The sequence below is a fragment of the Syngnathoides biaculeatus genome, chromosome 6, assembly GCF_019802595.1.
Source record: "Syngnathoides biaculeatus isolate LvHL_M chromosome 6, ASM1980259v1, whole genome shotgun sequence".
Lineage (NCBI taxonomy): Eukaryota > Metazoa > Chordata > Actinopteri > Syngnathiformes > Syngnathidae > Syngnathoides > Syngnathoides biaculeatus.
In genome coordinates, this window is record NC_084645.1 from 15,782,803 (window position 1) to 15,810,273 (window position 27,471).

At 39.7% G+C, this 27,471-nt stretch overlaps 2 protein-coding genes across 5 annotated transcripts in view; one reads left to right on the top strand and one right to left on the bottom strand.

The window, feature by feature from the left end:
- Window positions 1-99: 99 nt before the first annotated feature.
- Window positions 100-27,404, bottom strand: washc4 (WASH complex subunit 4). The gene is made up of 33 exons (XM_061821429.1): window positions 27,226-27,404; window positions 26,497-26,636; window positions 24,295-24,348; window positions 24,155-24,220; window positions 23,944-23,989; window positions 23,776-23,843; window positions 23,611-23,693; window positions 23,315-23,357; window positions 23,138-23,241; window positions 21,362-21,482; window positions 16,886-17,009; window positions 16,680-16,807; window positions 16,437-16,597; window positions 16,220-16,346; window positions 15,901-16,026; window positions 15,711-15,818; window positions 13,916-14,062; window positions 12,401-12,480; window positions 12,200-12,305; window positions 11,569-11,685; window positions 11,301-11,469; window positions 8,374-8,528; window positions 7,349-7,423; window positions 7,149-7,253; window positions 6,942-7,076; window positions 6,745-6,853; window positions 6,299-6,365; window positions 6,105-6,191; window positions 5,815-5,962; window positions 3,783-3,879; window positions 3,495-3,691; window positions 1,948-2,044; window positions 100-1,839 (listed from the first exon to the last, which is right to left on the bottom strand). Exons 1-33 carry the CDS (start codon window positions 27,284-27,286, stop codon window positions 1,778-1,780), a joined length of 3,513 nt encoding a protein of 1,170 aa, XP_061677413.1. The 5' UTR covers window positions 27,287-27,404; the 3' UTR covers window positions 100-1,777.
- Window positions 26,924-27,471, top strand: part of slc41a2a (solute carrier family 41 member 2a) — a 35,204-nt gene continuing 34,656 nt past the window's right edge. For 2 of the 4 annotated variants that reach the window (XM_061821434.1, XM_061821438.1), the window contains exon 1: window positions 26,924-27,066. The gene's annotated coding sequence lies outside the window, so the exon portion shown is untranslated. The remainder of the gene's footprint in view (window positions 27,067-27,471) is intronic. The other 2 variants (XM_061821440.1, XM_061821435.1) reach the window with 2 other exon arrangements.

A 27,471-nucleotide genomic window follows, 5' to 3' on the forward strand; every position in this document is an offset into this window, starting at 1 on the left:
CCCCTTGGTTCAGGTATTTGCAATTTCTGACCCTTTATTCCTTTTCTTCCACCACCAGCGATTTCCTCTTATTTCTCCCATTGTTTCTCTGAGCTGAACTTTGAGCTTGTGAAGTGTGGGCTACTTCAGTGTCCACCAATATGGACAAAATCCTCTTAGAGGCTAAACACCGGCAAAACGTTGCTTTAGGGCAAACAAAACACTTTCCAGTCTTTGTTACAATTTTCTAAGAATTGTGTACATTTTTTTTCTTTACATTATATTATACATTGATTAGTATATGTAATTTTGAATGTGTATATATGATTGCAATATATGTGTATACAGTATATATATGACATCTATTTTGGAAGAAATCTTGCCCTGCCTTGTACCTCATTTTTTTGAGGTAAGCATGGATGCAATATGTGGAAGGAACAGGATATTGCTGGAGAGCCTGGAACAGAGCATTGGGCGTCCAAACAAGTTAGAATGTCATGCAAGGAATTGCCTGATTCTCATCTTAAAAAATCAACATGACAACCACACACAAAATAGTTTTCAGTACAAAGCAAAAATAGAAAAGTTGAAGCTGTTTGGACAGCTGCATTTCATAGGAAATTTGTGGAGGAAAAACTACCAATCTGTCTTGTACTTCTTGAGGCAACTGCTTCATCTTTGTATTAAAGCAGACAAAAGCTTTACTGGATCAGTCTCTCTTGTACTGTATGGTTTTAAAAATTGGCTCCTGCAGTCTTCAGCCAAACAGGAAAAATGACTATTTTAGCTTTTGTCTTTGCATTTAAAAAAAAAAAAAAGCACTGTACCAAGTGAATATACAGTATTTAATGACATGTTCATATTTACAGCTTTTTTTTTTTTTTTAGTATCCACAAGACAGACAAAGTTATTTCAAAGTGCAGGTTTTATTAGTTTTCAAATGTGTACGCACAAATGTTCAATTGATGGAATGTCATTTTGTGCTGTTACATATCACAGATATAAAATTAGGAAATGTGTAAAATGCAATTATGTATCAGTGCTGCAAAAAAAAAAGTCTTGCATTTTGCAAGGCATGACCATTATTTCTAAATTTTTACATTTATCTAGTATTCTGAAGTCAGATGTATCTACACTTTAGGAAGGCACATATACATTAAACAATGCTTTAAAGAAGACACCAAAAATGAGTTGTATGGAAATATGGCGCACAAACTTTCAATGCATTGCTACTGTGCATTCTGAGGCGTTGAGATGTGAGCGAACACCTGAAGCCAAGAACAATCACAATACAGCTTTTGACAAAAACGTTGCATTATACTGACATGGTATTTGTATAGAGCACAGCAAAATACAAATGAACATTGTATTTCTGTGAGATTTTGAAAGCTCCCTGGCACACAAAATTTTAAGTTCATTGATTAGAGTACAACTTGAAAGCTATATTTCAACCCAGTAAATGGAAACCATGCCCTGCGATTGGCTAGCAACTACTCCAGGGTATGCTACACATCTTAAATTTAGCTGAGATCAGTTCCAGCTCACCTTAGTCAGGATATGCTGTACATAAAATGGATGTGTGAATGAAAGAAGACACAATGCACATAATTCCTCAATGAGAACACATTCTTTGATAGAAGCACACACGCTCATTGTGTTTGCCAGAAAAAAATAATTTGAATCTTTTCAATCGTCCAATGTACAGTCTTTACAAACGAGCCACGTGTTCCACAGAGTGCAGTCTGACATGTTTCACGTTCACTTTCATTGTCCGCTTGCTGCTGAAATCCCAACAGAGTCACTTTGATCCAGGATCTGCAGGACTGGGACCATCTGAACTTCCAGCTTTAGAGGAGTCTTCTATTGGGAAAGAAAAAAACACCAAGACGTCATGATTCATTGATCACCAAGCTATCTTTCACAGGTACTTGGGGTTTATATATTGTAATTTATGGCTCATTAATAAACCTTTATCCTTCTTCTCCTGAGTCTCCTCAGCCGCTGTCTTGTCTGCTCTGAAGAAAATGCGGGCACTGCTTAAGGAGAAGTGAAGCAGCTCAAATTCCTGCACAGATCATATAGAATATGAATAAATACACCGCGTGCAGCATTATTTGGCAACTAAGTATTTTGACCATATCATGAGTTTTAGGGCGTATTTCCTAGATCCCAGCTGAATAAACCTGAACGCTTAATGCATTTAAGCATAGCAGGTGCTGTGTATTTGTGCAATGCTTGTAGGTGTGTGCCTTAAGAGATTAGAATCCTATGTAAAGATGTGCCTACCTTTTAGGCAGCTTCTTTTTAACTGACTTTGAAAAGTCAAAAATTATCAAGTCTCTCAGAGGGATGGCGCACTCTTGAAATATCCAAGATATTTTATATAAGGGCGTGATCGGAGAACCTTCAAATGTTTGTGTGATTTGTGAATAGGGTCGCAAGAAATATGCTAGACGTAAATTGCAAACTATATGCCAAGGATTTGAGAAGAATCAAGTGTGAAGGTCCCAGGAACCCATTATCTTTCAATTCTATTATATTACAGAACTGCAACCTACTTTGAATAACTTGAAGTACAATTTGTTCTGCGTTTAGAGACATTGCCAAGGTGAGAGAGAGGTGAAAAAATTGAACAAAATACAGAAACTGAAGTGTCTAGACTGGGCAAAAAAATATCGAGAGTGAGTTAATGGAGCAGATATTTGGGCTTGTGGTTGGATCACTCACAGGAACAGAAGTCCACTTTGACTCAGACACCAGCAGAGTGGATCTGGGATACTGGTTAGGGGCGGTATTAATAAAGATTAGCTGGTTTGACCTTTTCGGATTGAAGATGGGCTCAAAATGAACTCCGAAACATGCTTTCAGTTATTAGAAGACCCTTTCTTCAGGCAATGATGTAGGGCAGGGCGTCATCATATGCATCAGAGTACTCTGCGTAGTTGGCCAGGAAATGCTTGAAAGATAAAAAATTGAAAATTTGGCCCATTTTCTCACCTGACCTGAAAATTGAGAACTTGCGAGCAATTCTTAAAACGGGAGCTAAACAGTGAACAGTGCACCTCTGAGAACAAATGTCTAGGAAGCTGCTGTTTCTGTTTCACAAATCAAGAAAGTGACAGAATCCATGGCTGGAAGGCTTATTGCCGTTATGGAAAAGAAGGGTGGCTATATTGGTCACCTCATACAGTATGTAATCTGTTTCAGTCACTTTCTGTTGTAAAATTTTAGGTTGTTTATAATTATCACTTAAATAAAGTGAAATGGGAAAAGGAATTAGTTGCATAACTAATACTATGCACAAATAGTTGCCGAAAAATGACTCACACTATTCTCTTTACAGAACCTAAATGTTACTTTTACTTTCTTAAACTTAACTTGAAGTGCTGCAGTTGGTGATAAATGCATCTTCAAATATGAGACTTGCCTAGTAATTCTGCACACGGTCTATTCCCTGCCTGCCAAAGAGGCTTTGTAAAACCCATGAGAGAGGCCAGGTTGGCTGGAGCCGGTACCTGAAGGTAGAGATCAAGTCTTTTCTGAGTGAGGTTCATTGTTTGCAGCAACTTCTGATCCTGACTGGCAGAGTGGAGATGCTGCTCCTTCACCACCGTGTTCATCTCCTTCTTGTACTTATCTGTCACTGAATTGAACCAGTGCAGGGAGTCAAACTCCAGGTACTGGTCCAGCAGCTTCAGAATATATGCCACACCTGGGGGTGGGTGGGGGTGGGGGGGTCAAAAAGACAATTAGTGGTGGAGCAAGTTGGAGCATGTAGTTTTCTTTCAATGAAGGTCACTTGCCCATCGCAAATCCATCATCTGTAAATGCAGCTCCGGTCTTGTTCTTTTTGTTGAGCTTCTCTTTGCAGCTGATGGAATGTTCAACGAAGTTTACAGTCTAGGTGACACATTGATTTCCGTGAGTAAAATGCTTCAAATAACCGAAACTGAAAATGTCACTGGGTATTAGCTACAGTATAATATGTATTATTCCATGCCTTTAAAGTTGTAACTACACTTGGCTTTTTTATAGTACGGAAGATATTCAGAGCCCCTTAAATTTTTCCACTTTGTTATATTGCAGCCATTTGATCAAATCATTTCAGTTCATTTAATTTCCTCATGGGCCACGGTGGATCAGCTGGTAAAGTTCTGAGGTGGCGGATTCAATCCCGGACCCGCCTGTGTGGAGTTCTCCCTGTGCCTGCGTGGGTTTCCTCCGGGCACTCCTGTTTCCTCCCACATTCTAAAAACATGTAACATTAATTGGACACTCTAAATTGCCTCGAGGTGTGATTGTGAGTGCGGCTGTTTGTCTCTATGTGCCCGGGGATTGGCTGGCAACCAGTTAATGGTGTACCCCGCCTCCTGCCCGTTGACCGCTGGGATAGGCTCAAGCACTCCCCATGACCCTCGTGAGGATAAGCGGTGAAGAAAAAGGATGGATAATTTCCTCATTAATGTAGTAGGTAAAGAACCCTATTTTGAGCGGAAAAAACAGAATTGTTGAAACTGTTTGAAGGTGAACCTTCAGCTCTGGGTTTACGTCCAGGATATCCCTGTACTTGGTTGTATTAACCTTCCCTTCGATTGCAGTCAGTCATCCTGTCCCTGCAGCGCGATGCTGCCACCACCATCGTTGGGACTGTATTAGACAAATGGTGAGCAGTGAATTGTTTTCACCACACACACTGAATACGTATAGCTGTGTGATATTTCAGTTTGTCTTACAAATGCTTTGAACTTTTTGGCTTGTTTGCATTACGCCAGAAAATCTCATTTTTCACCATCTTGGAGTCCTTCAGGTGTTTTTTTTTTGTTTTTTGTAAGCAAACACCATGCAGGTTTTCATGTGCCTTGGACTGAGGAGAGGGTTCCATCAGGCCACTCTGCCATTCTGTCTCTGAGCAATTCAGTCAGTTCCTTTGACGTCATGATTCTCATTTACTCTGACGTGCATCGTAAGCTCTAAGGTCTTATATGGAAAGCTGTGTGGCTTTTCCGCATTCAGTACGATCAGACATAGCTGGACTTAAATAAAGTTTCTTTTTAAGTTAAGGAGAAGAGATGAGCCACTGAAACTGAGAACTTTGAACTGAACTATGTGTAGCAAACCCTCAAGGGCTATGAGACTGATCAACAATTAATTAAAAGGTCCCAAGAATCAAAAATTCGATAAACAACGCGTAATCTATAAATCACATCAAACAGGAAGTGATGCAGGCGTCCCGCACAGTGACTTCCCCCATTCCAAATTGATTATCTTTTTATTTAATCTGGTAATCGCTACATATTAAAGCCGCAAAATATTCAACAATTTATTTTTTTTCTGTCAATATGGGATGCTGTGTGTACATTAATAGGAAATTCCATCCATTTTCTTTGCTGCTTATCCTTATGAGGGTCGCGGGGAGTGCTGGAGCCTATCCCAGCTGTCAACGGGCAAGAGGCAGGTTACACGCTGAACTGGTTGCCAGCTAATTGCAGGGCACATAGAGACAAACAGCCGCACTCACAATCACACCTAGGGGCAATTTAGATTGTCCAATTATAGTTGCATGTTTTGGGGATGAGGGAGGAAACCAGAGTGGCCAGCGAAAACCTTGTATTTGGAAATTAAATGAACAAATTATTTTGGCAGATGGCCGGAATATAACAAAGTGAAAAATTGAAAGGGGTCTCAATACTTTCTGTACCCCTGTATAGTCAGTAATAGTATTGTCTCAGCTTGGTTGACTGTTTACAAGCAATACTCATTAGTTTCTGCTTTTGCCAATGGAAATGAGTCACATGTTGCTAAAAATGAAAAAAAAAAAAAAAAAATGGTACTGACCAGTGGGGGCACAATCATGTAGAAGTTCCTCAGATGCATGTTCTTTGCACGTCGAAACTCAGGTGCAAACACTTCCACCAGCATCTTGAAGTATTCCGTCCCCTCAGCAGAGTTGCTTGTCAAATCTCCCAACACAGAATCCAAGACGCTGCATTCGACAAGCAAAGTTCATGAGGTAATGTTTCCATTACATTTGTCTAAATCTGCGTCGCTGTATTGACATTGGACTCTGAAATGTGGAACAATTAACAGAAAATATAGAATGTCATAATGATAGACCAGTTTGTTACCCTGCAGCTCTTTGAGTTTCCTCTGACAGTCCTTCCTCTTTTACCAGCTCCTCAAAATTGACAATATCCTCCAAGTCGGGGACAAACCTTCAAAGACCCATATGAAGTATTACCAAAATGTTTAATTTGTTTTTAGACAATAATCCGTCCATTCTCTCTACTGCTTGGAAGCCACTTTGACTATCACAGTTTACCTGATGGCGCTGCTACAGCAGTGCAGTCCTCCTGAGCGGATCATGCGCACATAGCCCATGGCGTTACCTGGAAGACAAATGTCGAGGCCCCATTTACAGGATTTGCAGAAATGCTTTCAAAGATCCAGCAAAGGGTGCAGTTTTTCTTTCTTTCCAACGGTTAGACATATGTTGCTTGTTGGATATCAGTTTATGCAACTCTTCAAAATATTTTTGGTACGCCGCATTCAGATACCCAGATTTAAAGTTGCAAGTCACCAAACAGGCAGGTTTTTGAAATGTGGGAGGAAGTCAGAGTACCCGCAGAGAACAGGCAAATCCCACACCTTAGAACTGTGATGCAGACTATTGTACCTAATGTGGTTCCTCCAATTTTGAAAAATGCTCGACAAAAAAAATAGCAAGAATATGCACATAAGCTAAACATCTGAGTGTGCACAGCTCACCAATCTGACTGATGAGCTGTCTAAACTGGTCTAGGTAACTCTGTCCGTCAGGAGTGATGCCCAACTTCCTGATGCCACGGTTAAACTTCTCAGCACGGTCAAAAGGATACTACAACAAAGTCATTAGCAGATTTTGAGAAAAGTAGAAAAAAATACTTTGATGTCAGAAATTGGGGTTGTTTGAATCCTTGTCCCACCTTTTGGTCGAACTGGTCTTTTGTTTCTCTAAAGAAACGAATGTCCTTGATGAGCCTGGATTTGATGTGTTCATCGTACATGAACTGACTGAAGATGTAAAACTTCTTGCGCAAGAACTGGTAGGTGAAGTTCACCTGAACAAGAGACAAATGTGAGCCTCTACGAAAAGTAATCAACTCAGATGAACATGATCCATGTAAACTTACCGTGGTGTTCATTATGCCTGTGCCGTGAGTGCGGATGGAGTTGGCGATGTGTCGGATGTTGATGGTGTTCAAGTGCTTGTTGTTACTTGCCTTCTCTATGAAAATCTATCAGAAAATAATAGCTACCTTGTATAATAAAACTGCAGCAGCAACATTGGTAGTGATGTTAAGGGGATAAAAATGGAGGCTACAATTCTGACCTGGTTGTTGAGGTTATAGAGGTAGCGTGAGACAAAGACATGGATGTTCCTCATGATCTCCAAGACATCCAAGCCCTGATGAAAATAGGGACTGTTAGAAGAATATTTTATTTGCACTTGTAAAATATCTTCCATGGTGATTATAACCTGTGCAAGGACAAGAAATGTGATCCTGTTTCTGTTTCTCTGACACTGTCGTACAGTATCACTCTTCTGTGACACAAGGCAAAATGTCTGTGTTTGGGGAGGCACCAGTCGTATAATTCTGATAACTTCCTGTTCATGTGTGCAGATATGACCTCGCTTAAGGAGGAATAGCTAGGACACATTTTTAGCAATAGCCATCCTGATTGCATATGTACAGTCTCCTTGCATGCAAGTTTGCATCCCATTATTTTGTAATTGCTTGTCATGTTTCTTATCTCTTGGAATAATGCAATGACTGAGCCAAAAATTGCAAATATAGGTCAATACCATAGAGGTATCACAACCCAGATCTAGATATAATAGTATTGTTCGTTGTGCTTAATCCAGCCATTTTATTTTCCATACTGTTTATCCTCACTCGGGTTGTTGGTGTGCTAGATCCCATCGCAGCTGACTGGGTGAGGATGCGGGCAACTCCCTGAACTGGTCACCAGTCAATCAATCACAAGGTACATAAAGACAAACACCCATTCGCAATTTAACCTTCAATTCCCCTACAATGCATGTTTTTGGAATGTGGGAGGAAACCAGTGTACCTGGAGAAAATCCACACAGACACGAGAGGAACATGCAAACTCCACACAGGGGACATTGGATTTCAACCTGGGACCTCATAACTGTGACACAGTTGTGCTAAATCCTTTCACCATCCTTCTGCAATTTGTCCTTTGAATTTAAAATTTCCTGAGAAATGGGGACGGATTTTTTTTGTGTGCACAGTTACTAGTTGAGGCCAAACGTTAATGCAAAATGGCGGTTCTGTGGATACTTGACTCTGAGCAATGCGCAAATAACACATCACAAACAAAGTAACAGACCTGTTCCAGAGATTGGCTTGGCAGGTGTGCTTCTGTCATTGTCAGCCCATAACGCCGTGTGGCGAGGTTTCTCATCTCGCTGTAGGTAGCCCAGTCATGAAGAGCCACAGTGGTCAGGTTGTAGAATGTTTTGTCCAGATAGTGGGTCACGTAGGCTGAAAGGACATTTGCATTGATTATGAAAAGAATAATGTTCTTAGAAATTCATTTTGCAGATGTAGTTAGGTTTGTAGTATTCATGTGGTTCAATTTTTTTGATGGCTAGATTGATAAGTACATTTGGACTTCCATCAGGGCAGAATGGTGGGACGATTTGTGAGCATGTCTGCCTCACATTTGGTTCTGGATTAAATTGCGGGGGTTTTCTCCAGGCATTCCAACCTCTTCCCACATTCCAAAATATGCTTGCATGCCATCAGACTTGTGCTGTTTCATTCCTGAACGTTTGGTTCTGAAGAATGAATCTTTTTGGTGAACATATTGAACTGAATTAGTTTATGGAATGATTTGTTATTTGAGCTTGGCTGCCGCTGTGAGGTGAGTGAATCGGCTAAGAGCAGAAACAGAACGGCTGAATAATTCTGTTACTCATTACTGATTATCTTGGGAGAAGGACCATTGAGCAGCCAGCATCACGCAGTGACGTGCGGGTGGGGGAGGGACTTAAGTGAACTGAATATATTGGAGAACTTAAAAACTGAAGTGATTCATTCAATGAACAGGTGTACCGGGATACAGAAGAACTGAAGAGTCATTTGTTCCGGAGAGGGAGTTATTTGAACTAGTGATGGGCACGGCAGCTCATTTGAGTGTACTGAATCACTCGAATCAGTTTCTTAAAACGATTCGTTAAAAAGATTAAACAACAGAATAATTTTTCTTTTTCATAAAATAAGTTACAGTGAAGAAAGTAAGTATTTCAACACCCTGCTATATTGCAAGTTCTTCCACTAAGAAATCATGGACTGGTCTGAAATTTTCATCGTAAGTGCATGTCCACTGTGAGAGAAGTAATCTAAAATGAAAAATCCAGAAATCACAATGTATGATTTATTAACGATTTATTTGCGTGACACAGCTGCAAATAAGTATTTGAACACCTGAGAAAATCAATGTTAATATTTGGTACAGTAGCCTTTGTGAGGGATTTTGGCCCACTCCTCCATACAGATCTTCTCTGGATTAGACAAATGTATGGGCTGTTGGTGAGAAACACAGAGTTTCAGCTCCCTCCAAAGATTTTCTATTGGGTTTAAGTCTGGAGACTGGCGAGGCAACGCCAGAACCTTGATATGCTTCTTATGGTGCCACTCCTTGGTTTTCCTGGCTGTGTGCTTCGGGTCATTGTCATGTTGAAAGAACCAGGTGCAACCCATTTTCAGTGCTCTGACTGAGCGAAAGAGGTTGTTCCCCAAAATCTCACAATTCATGGCCGCGGTCACCCTCTCCTTAATACAGTGCAGTCGTCCTGTCCCATGTGCAGAAAAACACTCCCAAAGGATGATGCTACCACCCCCAGGCTTCACAGTAGGGATGATGTTCTTGGGATGGAACTCATCATTCGTCTTCCTCCAAACACAATTAGTGGAAATATGACCAAAAAGTTCCATTCTGGTGTCATCTGACCACAAAACCTTCTCCCATCACTCCTCTGTATCATCTAAATGGTCATTGGCAAACTTAAGACGAGACATGACATGTGCTGGTTTAAGCAGGGGAACCTTCCATGCCATGCATGATTTCAAACCATAACGTCTAAGTATATTACCAACAGTCACCTTGGAAACGGTGGTCCCAGCTCTTTTCAGGTCATTGACCAAGTCCTGTCGTGTAGTCCCGGGCTTATTCCTCACCTTTCTAAGGATCATTGAGACCCCACGAGGTGATCTTGCATGGCGCTCCACTCCGATTGAGATTGACCGTCATGTTTAGTTTCTTCCATTTTCCAATGATTGCTCCAACAGTGGACCTTTTTTCACCAAGCTGCTTGACAATTTCAACGTAGCCCTTTCCAGCCATGTGGAGTTGTACAATTTTGTCTCTGGTGTCTTTGGACAGCTGTTTGGTCTTGGCCATGTTACAAGTTTGAGTCTTACTGGATTGTATGGGGTGGACAGGTGTCTTGATGCAACTAACGACATCACACAGATGCATCTGATTCAGGATTCAATACATGGAGTGGAGGTAGACATTTAAAGGCGGACTAACAGGTCTTTGAGGGTCAGAATTCTAGCTGATAGACATGTGTTCACACAGATAAATTGTTAAAAAAAAATCATACATTGTTATTCTGGATTTTTCTTTTTAGATTATCTCCCTCGCAGTGGACATGCACCTACGATGAAAATTTCAGACCCCTCCATGATTTCTAAGTGGGAGAACTTGCAATATAGCAGGCTGTTCAAATACGTTTCTTCAATGTATTAGTATTGCTTGCATATTAATATATTGATGTTCGTATAAAGAGACAGACAGACAGACAGATAGCTGGATAGCTAGATAGATAGTCAGTGTAACTCATTTCAATCAATCAATCAATCAATCAATCAATCAATCAATCAATATGCTAGTGGCCAGACCAGGGTGACAGGTTCAAGATCATACGGAAACCTCATGAGGACAAGCACTTTAGAAACTGGATGGGTGATGAATTCCATGAGGAAAATGTGAGTCCTGGGATGAGGCCAGTTGAGAATCCTGGATTTGTTCATTTATTTTCCACACCGCTTATCCTCACTCAGGAGTTGTGGGGCTTATCCAGCCTATCCTCACCTACCATGCGTTTTTTTGTGACATGGGGGGGAAAAAGGAGTACCTGGAGAAAACCCAAATGTGCTTACCAATTTACCAAAGTGTCGCCAGTCCCGGGTTTAGTCAATTGTAAATATGATTTGGAAATGTTATTAAAATTGACTTTTTCTAAGCACCTTTAATGTGAATGAACCGGTTGAAGAATCTGATGGGTTTGAGGAAGAAGAAGTGGGCCAAGTCCTTCATGCCAACTTTAAACGGGTTCCTGTCATCCAGCTTGAGGTGAGTGTGAACAGAGAGCCGCAAGTCCTTCTCTATCTCCTTACACAGTTTATCCAACAAGTGCTTTAATTCAACACATAGAGCAAAGGACATGATTGTGGTTCTGTGGGTAACAAAGCAAACCTTGAACTTATCACTCTATTGCAGTGCACCTTGACTCACCTCGTTGAAAACAACCATGATTTCCTTGTCATAGTTCTCCAGTAACTGGTCAGGGGACTCCATGTGCTTGGTTTGCAACATGGAGGGAACGCAGTCTCTCAGGGCGCTAAACATATACTATATAAAACAATCACGGCAGTATAGGAAAAGAGGAGGTCACAATTAAAACACTTATCGCATGGTAAAACAATCTCCTACAGTTTGGGGATAAGCCTAAGTGTTGAAAGTATTAAACTTTCAAATGGTGCCTTACACTTACTGATTCATGTATTACATGTATGAGACAATAGATACTGTGCACAAATCTAGGTGCTCAAAATTAGATCAAATGACTGAAAAGAAAAACCCAACAGCCAGTCATGTTCACCTATTGCAGATGCATGGATCTAGCCATTCAAAATACATAAACTGTTCACCAAAAAGACTTTGGGTACAACTCGGAATGTTATTAAAAGTATAGCTGCATACAAAATGGCTGATAAGTGAAGAAAAAAACAAGGCATCAAGAAATTGTACAATAATGACTATTTGGGATATTTAATTAAAAATGGTACACATCAAGTTATCTATACACAGTAATTATGAAACAGATTTGAACGTGATGTGAAGAGGCCTGTGAAGAGGTTCTTACATGTATTCGTGCTGCGTCCACCGCATTTTCATAAACATCATCTAAATAGATGGGAAAAATTGTTCGGTGCCAGTAAAGGAAGCTGCAGTCGCACTGAAGCTTGACCCTTAGAAAAAAGAAAAAAAAAAAAAAAAAACGAAAGACAATACGTACAGGTCTGACACATCCAAGTTGATCAGTGTGACATTCAGTTCCCCCCACCTCTCACTCAGCTCACTTATCAGGTCCAGCTTCTTCAACACAAGCTGCAGTGGGAGTAACTCCTCATCTCTGAAGGTTTTCTACAGGCATTCAAAACAGGAACATTCTGATGTTAATCACGGTCATTTGTTATGCCAATGCTGTTTGGGATTTTTCACTTCTGTTGAGGAGGCCCCCGTTCAGAGCACCCACATGGAGTGAAGAATGAGGATGGATGAAACCGGACGACGCCAAAAACTGAGTTGATTGTTAATTGGATGCATGTTTAGTGACCGCCAATAGTTGTGATCAGTCATTGACATAAAACATCTTCTGTCTAAAAACCAAAGACAAAAAAATGCAAGCCTAGTAGTAGAAATGTGATACCTAATTTCAACCACCAGATGTAGACAGAAAGAGATGTCACTGAGCAATCAAAAGTTTATTCAGTCTTACAATACAATTATATGCTTGCTATAATGTTTTTTTTTGTAAGTATATAACCTGTAACAGCTTAGATATTCACAAGTGGATTCAAGTACAAAAACAAACAAACTTTGCCCATATCAAATGTTTTGAAAAAATAGTCCTAACACTTGTGAGAAGTTAAAAAAAGATAATCATTTATGATTTTTAATGTACTGTAATCCATATATTTAATTCAGCATGTATTCGGAAAGTATTCTACAATTGGACGGATGGTTGTAAGCAAAGTAAATAGTGTGTTAATAACAAAATTTAACTTTGCTAAGAGTGAGAGAATTTGATCAACAAGGTTAAAACGAATTGAGTCGACATGTTTTCATTAGAGAGGGGAAATGAAAAAGCAGTGCTTAAGCAGTGCATATGTGGTGAAGACTAACAGAAAGGGGGAATTTGCGCCCTTTGAAAAATGAATGAATGAATGAATGAATACATGGTAAAGCAAAACATTGATGTTTTACAGGATGTCTTGTGATCAATGAACTGCAACTAGTCTTTTGCTCCTCAGGTCAGGCGCGCTACAGAGGTCTGTTGTTGCACTTTTTCTCTTTTCATTATTTGTGTGAGCCGCATTAAGAACTAGAAACCAACAATGAATTGGATAAAGAAAACTAAGTGAGAATAGTGCTAACTAACATCAGGAGAGATAAGCCGAGCCCAGGACATTAGCAATTTGATCTCTCTCCCCAGAATCCAAAACCTATTCTCCATTCTGTTTGGATTTTAGGAATAGATATTTCTCAGTTTAACCAAATTTATGATTATTTTTTAGTATTGTTGAAACTTGAGTTTTTAACTTTTGTAATTTCAAATGTAACCAAGTATTCCAGATAGGTTTTCAGATGGCATTGGTATGTTCTTGACCTTTACTGTTGAATTGGTGGTAATGTGCACAAAAGATTGTTTTGTGTCAGGGATTTTTATCTCAGAAATAAATTTCCATTGTTATTTTCATTTATGACCCTCACAAGAGACTACAAATTCAAAATCATTGCATTCAGTCGAACAAACAAAAATGTTGGTATCACAATGACCTGAATGGTGCAAACTTACCAGCTGAGTGCCGACACAGAGAGCCAAAGACACCACAAGGCGTCTCTCCTTTATGCTGGGTCCACTGAGGACATTTTCAGCCAGCACCAAAGAAGACAGAACATCCAGACGCTGCTCACTGTACTTCTTGTCAGATATCACTCTTTTCTGGGGACAAAGATATAAAAATCGTAAAGCATAAAAAAGTAGTGCCCTTCTATATCCCAAAACATACTCTCTGATCTGAACATTATGCTTGCTTATCTCCTAATGAGAGCGAACGTATTAGACACTGCTCATTCAAATTTGGGAGCGCAGACTGCTGCCTTGCAAGAGGTCACATAGGACATCAACATATCAGGAGCAACCTCAGTATAGTAAACCGGAATAGGGTTCCGTTCCCTAAGTACTTGATTAGATTAGAGAGGGATTAGTCCTGGCATGTGTTTTGCTTTTTCTTTGCCTCCATTGGCACACTTATTCCAAAAAACGGAAATTAACACTGGGTGTTAAGAAAAACTTCAGAAGAAAAATACAGATCGAAAGATATGTAATAAAAGATGTTATTTGAGATTGGTGATACGCACAGTGTATGCGTTAAAATGCGTTTGTCTTTAAAGTGCACTCAAACTGCGCCACGAAAGCCTCCCCACAGACACACACACACTCATCTGGAAAATCCAGCTGCTGTTACGCATACCCTTGAAGGCAAGATGCGGAGAGACAGTCCACAATGCCTCTCGACAAGCAAAGCTCAAGCTCCACCCCAATGGTCATGGTAGTTAAAGCTGGCCTTTCTATTGGCCAAGCAGTATTTGGAGTGGCATGACGAAGGCAGCTGCACGAGGTATGGCCAGTCCCCAAAATAAATGCTATAACTATAAATTGATCCTTGGGGTATTCTGACAAAACTATGTCAGTATGTGATGTTATTAAGACACCTGGTAACTCTTTTAAATTGGAGAAAAGTAATGAATAACATTTATGATTCTTATTTTCTTTCATTTTCATGTTGTAATAACAGTGGTTAAAACTGCTTAGAATATTAAAATGATGCCACTCTTTCAGATGAAATTGCATTTTTCCTTTAGTATTGAAAAGAGCCTGAAGTCATGTACTGTAGCACTACACCTCTCCAGTCTGCAACCACAATACAGAAATAAACATAGCCAGAGAAGTAACTGGAGGGTGTATTCAGGATAGCTTTCACAACTAAAGGCCTCTTTATACTCACACGTGCGACGACCGCGCTGACGGCACAGCGGGTCTCTTGTGCTTAGTTTTCCTGAACTCGAACGCAACCCATAGGCTCCGTTTGAAAATGTACTGCAGTTCTTCTCCAAGTCAGTGCTGTCACTACGGCAGGTATTTCTATCATGCCACCTGGCGGAGTTTTCTCAGCACATTTTAGTAATTTCCAGTAGCCGTTTTCACTTTCCTTTCCGTAACAAGGAACAAAGCAACAACAATGGCGACTTTTGAAGCGTGTCTGCTTGAACAAATGGAGCTAAATGACCAGATGATACATTTAATTATGTTGCACACTCGATCGTGAAGGCAGCGACCTAGGTGGTATGTGGAGACGGGAGGAACGATGAGTACGTCATCACACCACGTGACTAAACAGGCCAATCACAAGGGATGAGCCCCACGCCTTTCTCCATGCAGCACCTTTTTTTGACATGTGCGTGGCAAGCTACGCAGAGGTGCTGCGTAGGTCACGTGATGCAATGCGGGCGTTGTCAGTCGCCTGACTCTGGGAATATAAAGTGGCCTTAAAGAAATGTAATGTGACTGCTATTAGCTTGTGTGTTACCTTTGCAACACAGATAGCGTTGAGGGCCTGTGACTGCAACTGCTGAGTGATGTGAGAGACGGAATCTGCTACGAACATGGACCGTCTGTGAAACGTGTGCTCCACAGCCTAGGGGGACAGTCACATGACACAACATCAGTACCTCTGCCAAGCCCTGACAGCCTCAGTCATAATTGACACGTTAACACACCTTTAACAATTCCACCAGTCGACACAGAGCTTTGACAGAGGTCTTGGTCATTGGCCGCTGCATGGACATGTACATGTTCATGGTGGTCTTGATAATGGTACTAAGGCTATATGCATACAGGATGCCCTTGTGGGAGAGAAAACACCAAGAGTAAACTTTTTCCCAAAAATATTTCTTCTGATCCAAGAAAGTCATCTAAATCTTTAAAATGGTAAGGGCTAGATTTACATGTTCATTGACACAATATAAGAGGAAAGTGCAAAATAGTTTGAAAGATTATTCATTGATCTTGGGTTTGTGAAGGAGAACAACATCTTACCTGAACAAATACATTACATCTGCTGTTAAGATCTTCAGCCATCTTGTCACTCTTATGGTCCTTGCATAAAATAGACTCCATCTTCATCATCCACGATGTTACAAACACATAGTACGACTGAACATCTCTGAAGACAAGGCGATGTCACATTTTCAACACTGAAATTCCCATTGATATTAAAAAAAAAATTAAATGAAAACAGGAAGTCATTACTTACTTAGTTAGTGTCTGAGCTTTTTGCTGCAGGAAGGTGTCTCGATGTGCCCGGATCGCTTGAACACTTTTCTTGTCAATCATTTTGGCTGCGGCAGGAACCTTGGTAAGCAGGAACGTGTCAGGGAACCAGATGATGTTAGCAGTCAGAGTGATAGCTGGAACCTGAAGGAAAGGTGACAAACAGACATTCTTAAGCAAGGCGTGTCAAGAAAATGACGACAGATCAATATACTAATTTGAATACCTTTTTAGAGACATCTAGGAGTGCTTTGTAGAGCTTTTTGTCTACACTTCTGAAGATGTGAAAGTGGAGCACAAAAAGAGTACAAACTCCAGCATATTTATCTCTCTGATCGATCTCTGATGGTTCTCCTGTAAACCACAAAGAGAAAATCACTAATACTAACAACCAATATAAGGTCAACAAATTTCACAAGAATGAAAACTGACCGATCTTGGATTCCACATTGGAGAAAATGGTCCGTATATTGAAGGCAAACTCATCAGCAAAAGTGTTGTTTTTGGCAATAGACAGACCTTCCCCAGGAAGGTCAAATCTTTGGTCCACACTTGCCTGTTTTATTGTACAAGATAGACAGAATGGATTGTTTTGGCTACTGATTATGCTCCGAGGAGAAAAACCTCACTGTATGTAGGTTCTGGGTATAACTGCTGTCGGCTTTTTCAGTGTGGAGTTTGCATCCTTTTGTGGTTATGTGTTTTGCCCCTTGCACCTTTGGCTCCTTTCACTGTACCAAAGCATGTACAGTATGTGAATGTGAATTAGGGCTGCACAATATTTTGTTTGAGCATCACCATCGCGATGTACGCAGGGTATCCTGCCATGTTGGTGTTCTGTATTATACAATGCATCAACTGGGGGCCTGGGGCGTAGGGGACCTGAATGGGTGACCCTACCAGGGTCACGAGACCAGACAACTCACATCCTAGGATCATTGGGACACACAAACCCCTCCACCTGGGTAAGGTGGTATCCATGCCCCCCCCACACACACGTTTATTTAGATTGTAGGTAGAAAGATGCAACTGGCTACTCCTGTAGACTGCAGGTGGCAACAATGGGAAAATTAAATGGCAGTGTTTGTAGGTAATAGCCTGCCAAAAACACAGTGAATAAAAAAGAACTATAAACAAGCTCATTTTTGGACTGGTTAAGTTAGTTCAAAATTTAGAATCATGTCTTCTGGACAGAATTAGGTCAATTTTTGAATGATAAACTGAACTTTGAATTAGTTTGAATCAAAACATTACTTTCCCAACACCGATCCTGTATTTTTTCACATTGCAATATATACAGTGCTTTGTGAAAGTATTCAGACCCCTTGAACTTTACAACCGTTGACTACATTTCAGGCTTCAAACAAAAAGATCTAAAATATATATATATTTTTTGTCAAGAATCAACAACAAGTGGGACACAATCGTGAAGTGGAACGAAATTTATTGGATATTTTCAACTTTTTTTTAACAGATAAAAACCTGAAAATTGGGGCGTGCAATATTATTCGGTCCCTCTGCGTTAATACTTTGTAGCACCACCTTTTGCTGCAATTACAGCTGCAAGTCGCTTGGGTTATGTCTCTATCAGTTTTGCACATCGCGAGACTGAAATTCTTTCCCATTCTTCCTTGCAAAACAGCTTAAGCTCAGTGAGCTTGGATGGAGAGCGTTTGTGAACAGCAGTCTTCAACTCTGCTCACAGATTCTCAAATGGATTCAGGTCTGGTCTTTAACTTGGCTATTCTAACACCTGGATACGTTTCTTTGTGAACCATTCCATTGTAGACTTGGCTTTATGTTTTGGATCATTGTCCTGTTGGAAGATAAATCCCCGTCCCAGTCTTCGATCTTTTGCAGACTCCAACAGGTCTTCTTCCAGAATGGTCCTGTATTTGGCGCCATTCAGCTTCCCATTAATTTTAACCATCTTCCCTGTCTCTGCTGAAGAAAAGCAGGCCCAAACCATGAGGCTGCCACCACCATGTTTGACAGTGGGGATGGTGTGTTCAGGGTGATGAGCTGTGTTGCTTTTACGCCAAACATATTGTTTTCCATTGTGGCCAAATGTTCGATTTTGGTTTCATCCACCTTCTTCCACATCTTTGGTGTGTCTCCCAGGTGGCTTGTGGAAAACTTTAAATGAGACTTTTTATGGATATCTTTGAGAAATGGCTTTCGTCTTGCCACTCTTCCATAAAGACAAGATTTGTGCAGTGTACGACTGATTGTTGTCCGATGGACAGTCTCTCCCACCTCAGCTGTAGATCTCTGCAGTTCATCCAGAGTGATCAAGGTCCTCCTGGCTGCATCTCTGATCAGACTTCTCTTTGGTCGAGGTGAAAGTTTAGAGGGACGGCCGGGTCTTGGTAGATTTGCAGTGGTCTGATACTCCTTCCATTTCAATATGATTGCCTGAGATGTTTAAAGCTTGGGAATTTTTTTGTATCCAAATCTGGCTTTAAAGTACTAATACAGAGGAAATGTATTTTATTTATCTATCATACAAATGTAGCTAAAATTTAATAAAAAAAAATATTTAAAAATTATCAACACAACAGAAATTAAATAAACTTGCGTCAAAGCCAGTTTCAAGATTTTGTTCCAAATGTCACTTAGGCGAGTTCCGGTACTCTCCGGAATGTGACGTCAAGCCACGACAACATTTAGCCAGAGAGTGAAAAAGCAAGCAAAGATGGTGAGGAAGTGTGCTGTATACACGGCTGTTCTGCGTCAAACGCCGACGGAGTCAGCTTACATGAATCACCGAAAGATGAACAGATAGGCAGGTTATGGACCAGGTTTGTGAAAACAAAGCAGGCGCATTGGACTAACAAGTAAAAGTGGACAGTATGTTCCAAGCATTTCACAGAGGACTGCTTTGAAAACCAGGTACACCGTTCACTTGGTTTTGGTAGCAAGGACATACGTGTTCAATTGTTTAGTATTGACAAGTATCTACCTTGTTTTAAATGTAAGTACAACAGCGACACAAATATATATGTCAGCTAATAGCCGTATCCATGAGATGTTTAGGTGGTGACGAAATTTGGACACTGTTTAAATTTACTGTACTGTTGACGCTGAGGTCTTGCTGAAATTCGACTACGGCGGTGTGTGCTCTCAAGTGTTAGGTGCATTATTTAAAATACGGGCAAAATCTTTAAACATAGAATGATACCGAAATTTTTGATTTTTGTTTTACGCCAACAACAACAAACGACTCACTATTGTGTGCAAGCAGCATCAGATGTTTAAACGTGTTTGAATTAGATTCTTTCGTCAACAAGGTGTACGTAGATTTCTTGAGGCACCTACCAGTCTATGTTTTGGGTGCGAAATTCCATGTCAACTTCGTCAGGTCTCGCCGAATCCCATCCTTGTGTTGCATTCGATGCTCAGACCGTCAGACCACTTAGTCCATATATGGTTGAATTGCAACTGCATGGGATGTTTTTCGAACATGGGAAGAATAAGAAAATTCCTCCCCTTCAGTTCCTATCTCTTCCATAGAGCATTCTGTAGATTATTGGTTGTTTGTCACTATGCCGAGTAGGGGCATACACCTCTCCTAGGTGTTATTGGTTGGGTCCCTTATCTATGTTCTAGTTATTTACCTGCAGCAGTCTATGTGTAGCTGCTCACTGTGTTCCATGTCCTCGGAGTTCAATAAACACTTATTGTTTCGGAAACCCGTGTGATCTCTTATGCACGCACAAGAAGCCAGTAGCATTTACACATTCCATAAAAACTTCTTCATCACTGCTGTCTATCTTCTCTATCGTGGATATATTGTCTATATAGGAAGCCATTGTGTTTACTGGGGTTGTCTCGGTGTGACGTCACACGGAAGCAGCTTCAACAGAGCCTTGGTTTGAAACAGACATGGGAGCCATTCGGATTACAAAGAAAATGTGCACTTTGGCGCTAATTTATTTAATTTCTGTTGTGTTGAGAATTTTTTAAATATTTTTTTATGAAATTTTGGCTAGATTTGTATGATAGACAAAATAAATTTCCTCTGGATTAGTACTTTAACCTTCTCCGCAACAGTATCTCAGACCTGCCTGGCGTGTTCCTTGGTCTTCATGATGGTCTCTACACTTTAAACAGAACCCTGAGACTATCACAGAGCAGGTGCATTTATACAGAGACTTGATTACACACAAGTGGATTCTATTTATCATCATCAGTCAACAATCGATCATTCAGAGAACCTCACTGAACTTCTGGAGTGAGTTTGCTGCACTGAAAGTAAAGGGGCCGAATAAGATTGCACGCCCCACTTTTCAGGTTTTTTTTTTTGTTAAAAAAAGTATAAAATTTACAATAAATTTCGTTCCACTTTACGATTGTGTCCCACTTATAGTTGATTCTTGACAAACAAAATGTACTTTTATATCTTTATGTTTGAAGCCTGAAATGTGGCGAAAGGTTGAAAAGTTTAAGGGGGCCGAAGACTTTCAGAAGGCACTGTACCAAAGGTTTAAAAAAAAAAAAAAAAAAAAAATTGCATGCAGCCCTAATGTGAACTATTGCTATATCTTGAATATGACTTAGCGATGTGACTATCAATAGATGCAGAGTGGGGGTTGTGCCTCCCGTTTTAGTCACCTGGAATAAGATTCCCCTTAACATGATGCTGAACAGAATCCATCAGGACATGAAGCAGCCATGCATGGTGCATGCAAACGCGAAGGTGTGCCTTATAGTTAATTCTATATATATATATATATATATATATATATATATATATATATATATATATATATATGTGCCCTTGCTTGGAGAACAATGTGACTTAGAACAGCCAGTCAGCAGCATTACAACTTTGCTTGGAGCCAAGAAGGAATGCTTTTTCATATGTTTGCTGTTTAAATAATATGGTATGACTTGCGAGTGAGTCACCTGCAGTATCATGCCCTCTAGCAGCCGTCCCTCGAGTTTCAGCAAGAGTTTCTCGAAAGGTTTTAGTTTTTCTCCAGCAATTGAAAATTTCCCAGGATTGTGTTGCACAGACTTCAATAACCTGTAACAGAACCATGAAAGTAGCAAAACATATTTTAGGGATTATGACAGATCAGAGAATAATACATGATCATTCAGACACAATGATAGGATGAAATTCAAGCAACAAATGTGCAAGTACACGTATGAACTGTTCACTGTGTTTTACACCAGGAGTGTCAAACTCAAATTCAAAGTAGGGCAAAATTAAAAATTAGAACAAAGTTGCAGGCCAAGCACAATATTTATTGAAAAATGACTGTGATTGCACGTTTTACCTTATGTCCGGATATTGAATAATAAAGCTTATCATATGAAAACAAGTTTTGCTGAAACAAAGAATCTAATAAATGTATTATTTTTTTCTCACTTAAATATATAAATTGTTTTGCCTGTCTTTATCTGTAGCCTTTCAACTTCCTTTTTAGAGCAATCTTCTTAAAAGGCCAATCACAAAACAACCCCCCCCCCAAAAAAATAGAGACTATCCTAAAATGAAAATCCAACATTTAAACTGTTTATTGTCCCCACCTTGGAGTAGAAAAAATGCTTGAATAAAATAATCATTTGACCTGCATAGTATTTTGAATTCTTTTGTTAGAGCCACATTTTCTACACACATTTTCTACACAAATTGTAGACAAACACGTCTACAATTTACTGTCAATCTGGCCATTTTTGGGAAGGTGTGAAATAATTCATTACTATTTTAGTTCTAATGTTAAAAGCATATCATTACTACTATAGTTATTGTTAGAATTGTTTTGTCATGAGTTCGTTTCTGTTAGTCTTACTCTGAATTATTCTCCTTGTGAGGTGCGTGCGTGACCCAGAGTGTGACCCCAGTGAAGCCTGGAAGGCGATGCCCCCCTGCCGACCTCAAGCAGATACGCCCGAACACTGGAAAGCAATGTCTCCGTTCTGACCTCAGCATTTTTCCCTTCTGACCTTGAGCAGATACTCCTCAGCACTGGCAGGAGATGTCCCCCTTCTTACCACAAGCAGATACCCCCAAACGCCATAAACATGTCTGAAAAGAATGCCCTGCTAATCTCTTGCGGGTTTATCAGGACACTGTTGCAACCTTGAAGAAAAATGTACCTTAGTGTTTATGCTGGTGTAGCCATCTGTTTCAGCATTTTTACTGTGTGAACATGTAACCATGTAACCTTTTGACCTGAGAAAGCAATAAAAAAAGAGCAGACAGACTACAACTTTGGCAGTCTGAGAGGGAGCACTCATGTAGTCGGTTGCCCCGTCTGTCCCTCGCAAGCTCAGAAAGACAATCTTGGTTGGTTTGAGTTCACTTCACTACAGTCCTCAAGGTTTGTCTCAACTTTATAGGAACATCTCTGACAGAAGGGGACGTGTATATTTGACTAGGGAAACTGACCGTTCCAAAATAGTGCAACAGAAAAGGCGGGAGCACTTGCCAGTCTGATGTGCCAACACACTAGCAAAGCATTCTATGATTTGTAGAATTATTTTTTGGGTGCATGTGCTATATATTCTGGCGGGCCGACTTTAATTTACATTTGATAAGGTCTCTCGCAGGCAAATTACAATTACATTGTGGGCTAGAGTTGGTCTATTTGATAAACAGTATGTGAGGTCAAGGTGGGTTAGCAAATACTTTTGGCAATACAGTGTTCAATACATTAAAATACTGCGGCTCACCTTTTATACATCTTCCAGTGTTCTTTGAATGTCCCATGATTTTCCATAATTTCATCAAGTGTGAGTAGAACCACTAACAATTCACCAAGGTGTTCATACACTACCTGCAGAGGGAAATGTAACTGATGGTGAGAAACATTCACTTCTAAATAACACTGCTAATATGTCAAGGCTTACTTGGAAATGGACACCTGATGAATCAATAACTTTTGTAGCAGCCCTAAAGAATAATGCCATTGGTCAGTTTTTTGCTGGTACAATACTCGAGATTTACAAAAGACTTGGATAATAGATAGCAAATGCCTTTCCTGCTCCAGTTTGACTCTAACAAGTGTTTGCTTAGTTTTACAATTAACAACTTGCTGAAAGAATGTTTGTTTTTCAGTAGTGGGCAATGCAACTAAAGCTTGTTTAGGTAAACATTTTAACCTATTCTTTTTCTCCAAAAGCTTGCTTCCATTTGTGAATCTTACTTGTTGCTGTTGTAGAGCGCTCCCAGCTGATGAACAATGTTGACAACCACTTCATAGCATCTTGACACAAAACAGGACAGTTCCTGATAGGAAATGATGAGCCATTTTTTTTTTACTGTCAATAACTTTTTTTTTATTATTAAAAAGATTCCTTTTATTCCCGACCTGTAGAAAGGAGATGAATCTGCCCATTTGAATTTGCGACTCCCCTTCAACGACGCTAAAGTCAGATACTGTAAAAAGGGCATACATGAGTCTCATTATCTATCCTGAAACAATATGAAATATTACATTGCAAATGATACAAGCTAAAACAAAAGACTGGCAGATTACCTCCCTCTCCATAGTATAAAAGACCATTGTAGAACTTCTTTTCTGCCTGTGAGGGAATAAGATCATTACCAGAATAACTAATATTAACATGTACAGGACACAATATAAAAGCACAATAAAAAAAAAAAAAAGGGGGGGGTCACCAATGCAGGAAGAAACCGGGGCAGCCACTGAATAAATTCATATAGAAACTGTGAAGTTACATGCATACCTCATACTTCAGTTTCTTCACTTCACTACACAGTGCAGCATATACTGTGATGACTTTGTTCAGAATCTGCAAGTCAACATTATTTCAGTGATGATTATAAGGTAAAAAAAAATAAAATGAAATTTTGTTATTGGGGTTACCTTATTGTCTGTTTTAATCAACTCCAACAAGGAAGATTGTTCATGTGGGAGGAGCTGAAAGAGAAAGTATTGGTTAAAAAAAAAGAGCAAATTATGATCATTTTTGACAGTCATCATTTGATCAATCACATACACTGATATTGGTCTCGACAACTTGTAATATTTCAAGTTATGAGTATGTTTAGTAAAAGCATAAATACATTCTTTTTGATTCCACTTGTCCTTGGGATTTAAGGAAACTTGAGACTATCCTACCTAACTTTTGATGAGGGTGAGAGTACACCCTTGACAGGTTGCCAACCAATCACAGAGACAAATGACAAATCACACTCACATTGAGACCAACGGACAATTCAGAGTCTTTAACCCAGCATGCATTTTTTTTCTTATGTGAGAGGAAGCCAAAGAGCTTTGAGAAACCTATTCATGCACGGGAAGCATGGAAGCTCCAATAGCCCCACTGTCAAAACTTTAGATGTGATTATTGAATAGATTATTCCATCAATTACAGAGGGTGTCAAACTAATTTTTTGTCATGGGCCACATTGTACACATTGTATGGTCTCCCTCAGAGGGCTGTTATGTCTGTGAAATATAAATTAATTGTGGCATTATATTATGACATACCAGAATGAGAATTATAATCATAATAATCATTATCAGGCATGACCATTTCACGGAAACGATCGTTCCGTTACCGTGTCGTTACCCAGCCTGAGAAAACACGGAACCGAAAGTCCGTTTCCCAGATCTCTGGGCTTACTTTTAATAAAATTCGCCCATGTGTGGAATGTAAAACAAGTTCTCAACGAAATACAACAATCTGTATAAAACGAACCTACATGAACCCCTTTATTTTTAATGATTAAAACGCCCAGCTTTGTCAGTGTGGTTTACAAACAGCACCGGTTTCCGCTTCTGCGCTACGCATGCGCAAGGTCGAGTTATTCATATCCGGGTCACTCAAACGCTAGTCAAACAAGTCGGTTGCTAAGCGTAAAAGACAAAATGCTCATGCCTGCTAAGGCTTTATTTTGAAGCACATCTAAAAACCGGTTCCTATGAGCATTATCAATGGGAACCGAAAAATCGTTTCCCACCGTTTCCCAGGACAAAAATCAACAGAACCGAAAGATCGGTTACCATATTTGCCAAAATCCTCATGCCTGCATTATTGGCCAACAATGTTAAAAACACAAGGAACTTGTCTTTGGTAGTTTTTGTCGCTCCAGTACAACAGACAGCCATTTGACAGAAAATACCTTTGAAATGTAAAAACAAAAAACAGCAAGGAGTGTCACTGAGCAATGAAAGGTTACCAGTGATGTGGTAAAGCTGAGACTTCTTTTTTGTGTGTGCAAATAATGTAATGCAGAATAGTGTCAATTGTGCATATAAGTATTTTATATAAATTCATATAAGTTGAAGGATAACTATTGTAGTTTTGAAAACAGAAGAACACTGTAGAAACTTGCTCAGCGATCGTTTAAGTTACTGTAAAAAAAAAAAAAAAGATTTCGTAACCAAAAAAAAAAGCACAACATTTATTCCATCTGACATTCTAGAAAATCAGGGACAGATTTTAGCCAGAGTCGCAGTAATTGACACGCCATTTGCTTTTGCGGGCCACATAAACTCATGAGGCAGGCTGTAACTGCCCACGAGGAAGAGAGTTTGACACCTGTGGATTAATTGAATACGGTTGATGAAAAAATAATTTGCATTCAAAATTATTGTAAAAATATTTTTTCCAATTACTGTTTATTAACCCATAATTGTTGTTGATTGATCATGCTTAATGATGAAACAAAATTAATTAACAATAAAATAATAAGGGAGTGATGACGCACTCACCAGCCTTTTTTAAACAAATAACTACTTTCTTGGGCAATATCCAACTATGCAATTAGCAACAACAACTTTATCAACAACCAATCCATCCTATTTTAACCAGGGTGGCATGTGCAAAAAATAATTCAACCTGAACAAAACAAATGAGGGCAAACTAATTTACTGTATAATGGACTTGGGATTTTTCCATTGAAAATATAGTGCAATGGTAATGGAGTAAAGTTCTGTGACCTTGAAACTTCTGAGACTGTCAGGAAGCTACACATTCATTTGTCTTAACAAGTATAAATTAATTTCTGCCTTTCTATGCTTTGTGCTAAACAGTTTCACGGTGCTGGTAATTTTTCTTACTTTGAGGGCGATGGGGTCCAGAGTGAAGTCCCAAACATCTCCAATGGAGTCATCAAGAGCCTCCTCAATGCCCCTCAAATGAGCTGTGTATTCCTCCAGAAACTTGGCGTAGTTCTTGAGTTGAACGTCTGTGTGTATTTCTGTTGGGTGGGAGGTTTCATACAGCAATAGTCCCAAAAGTAGTAATTTCATCTTTTTATTTGACATGCTTTTTTATTTTTATTGTCATGCAGTAGTTTCATCAAGTAATCCGTACGTCGATGTTATTAAAAGTAAAGTATTATTATTTCAAGGTGCTAAAAAAATTTCGAACTCTGAACGAATATCATGACAGTGAGTATTTTGATCGCCCTCAGGGTAGACTCTTTCAAACAGACATTGTATTCTTATACAATTTCGTTAAAAACTCGTTAAATGATGCGAGTGTACCATAATGCTTTGAGAACTGAATGGTCACAGGAGTATTTAGCTTTCCTCCAGGCATTGACCAATCCGTCAACTGTAATGTTATGTGATGGATGGAGCGTTCGCTTAATCGGGATCACGGTCAGTGATTAGTGAACGGTAAACGTAAGTGACACTATTGGTAAATTACAGCAACACGGTCTTAATTTTGGTGAAATGTTCGTACAAAACTATTTGCAAAATCGAAGAAACGAGGATTCGGGGGCTAAGTTGCTAGCTGATGCAGTCAGTTTGAAATACCTCGACCGGATTGCAGTTACTTACTCTGCGAACCGTCGTCAAAACGGTCAAATTCCCAGTCAGGTGCGATAGTTTCCACTGCCATTCCGATAGAAAACACAAGATACAAATATTGTTTTGAAAATGTAGAGCTTCAGGAACCCATGATGGGTCTTATGATTTCGCAAAAAGGCGCAAAGGTTCATGGGAAATGAAGTCCGGAAGTGAGCAATGTTTCCCATCTAAAAGAATGTGTGTACATTGAAACTAAACTATAACTTTAGAATTCAG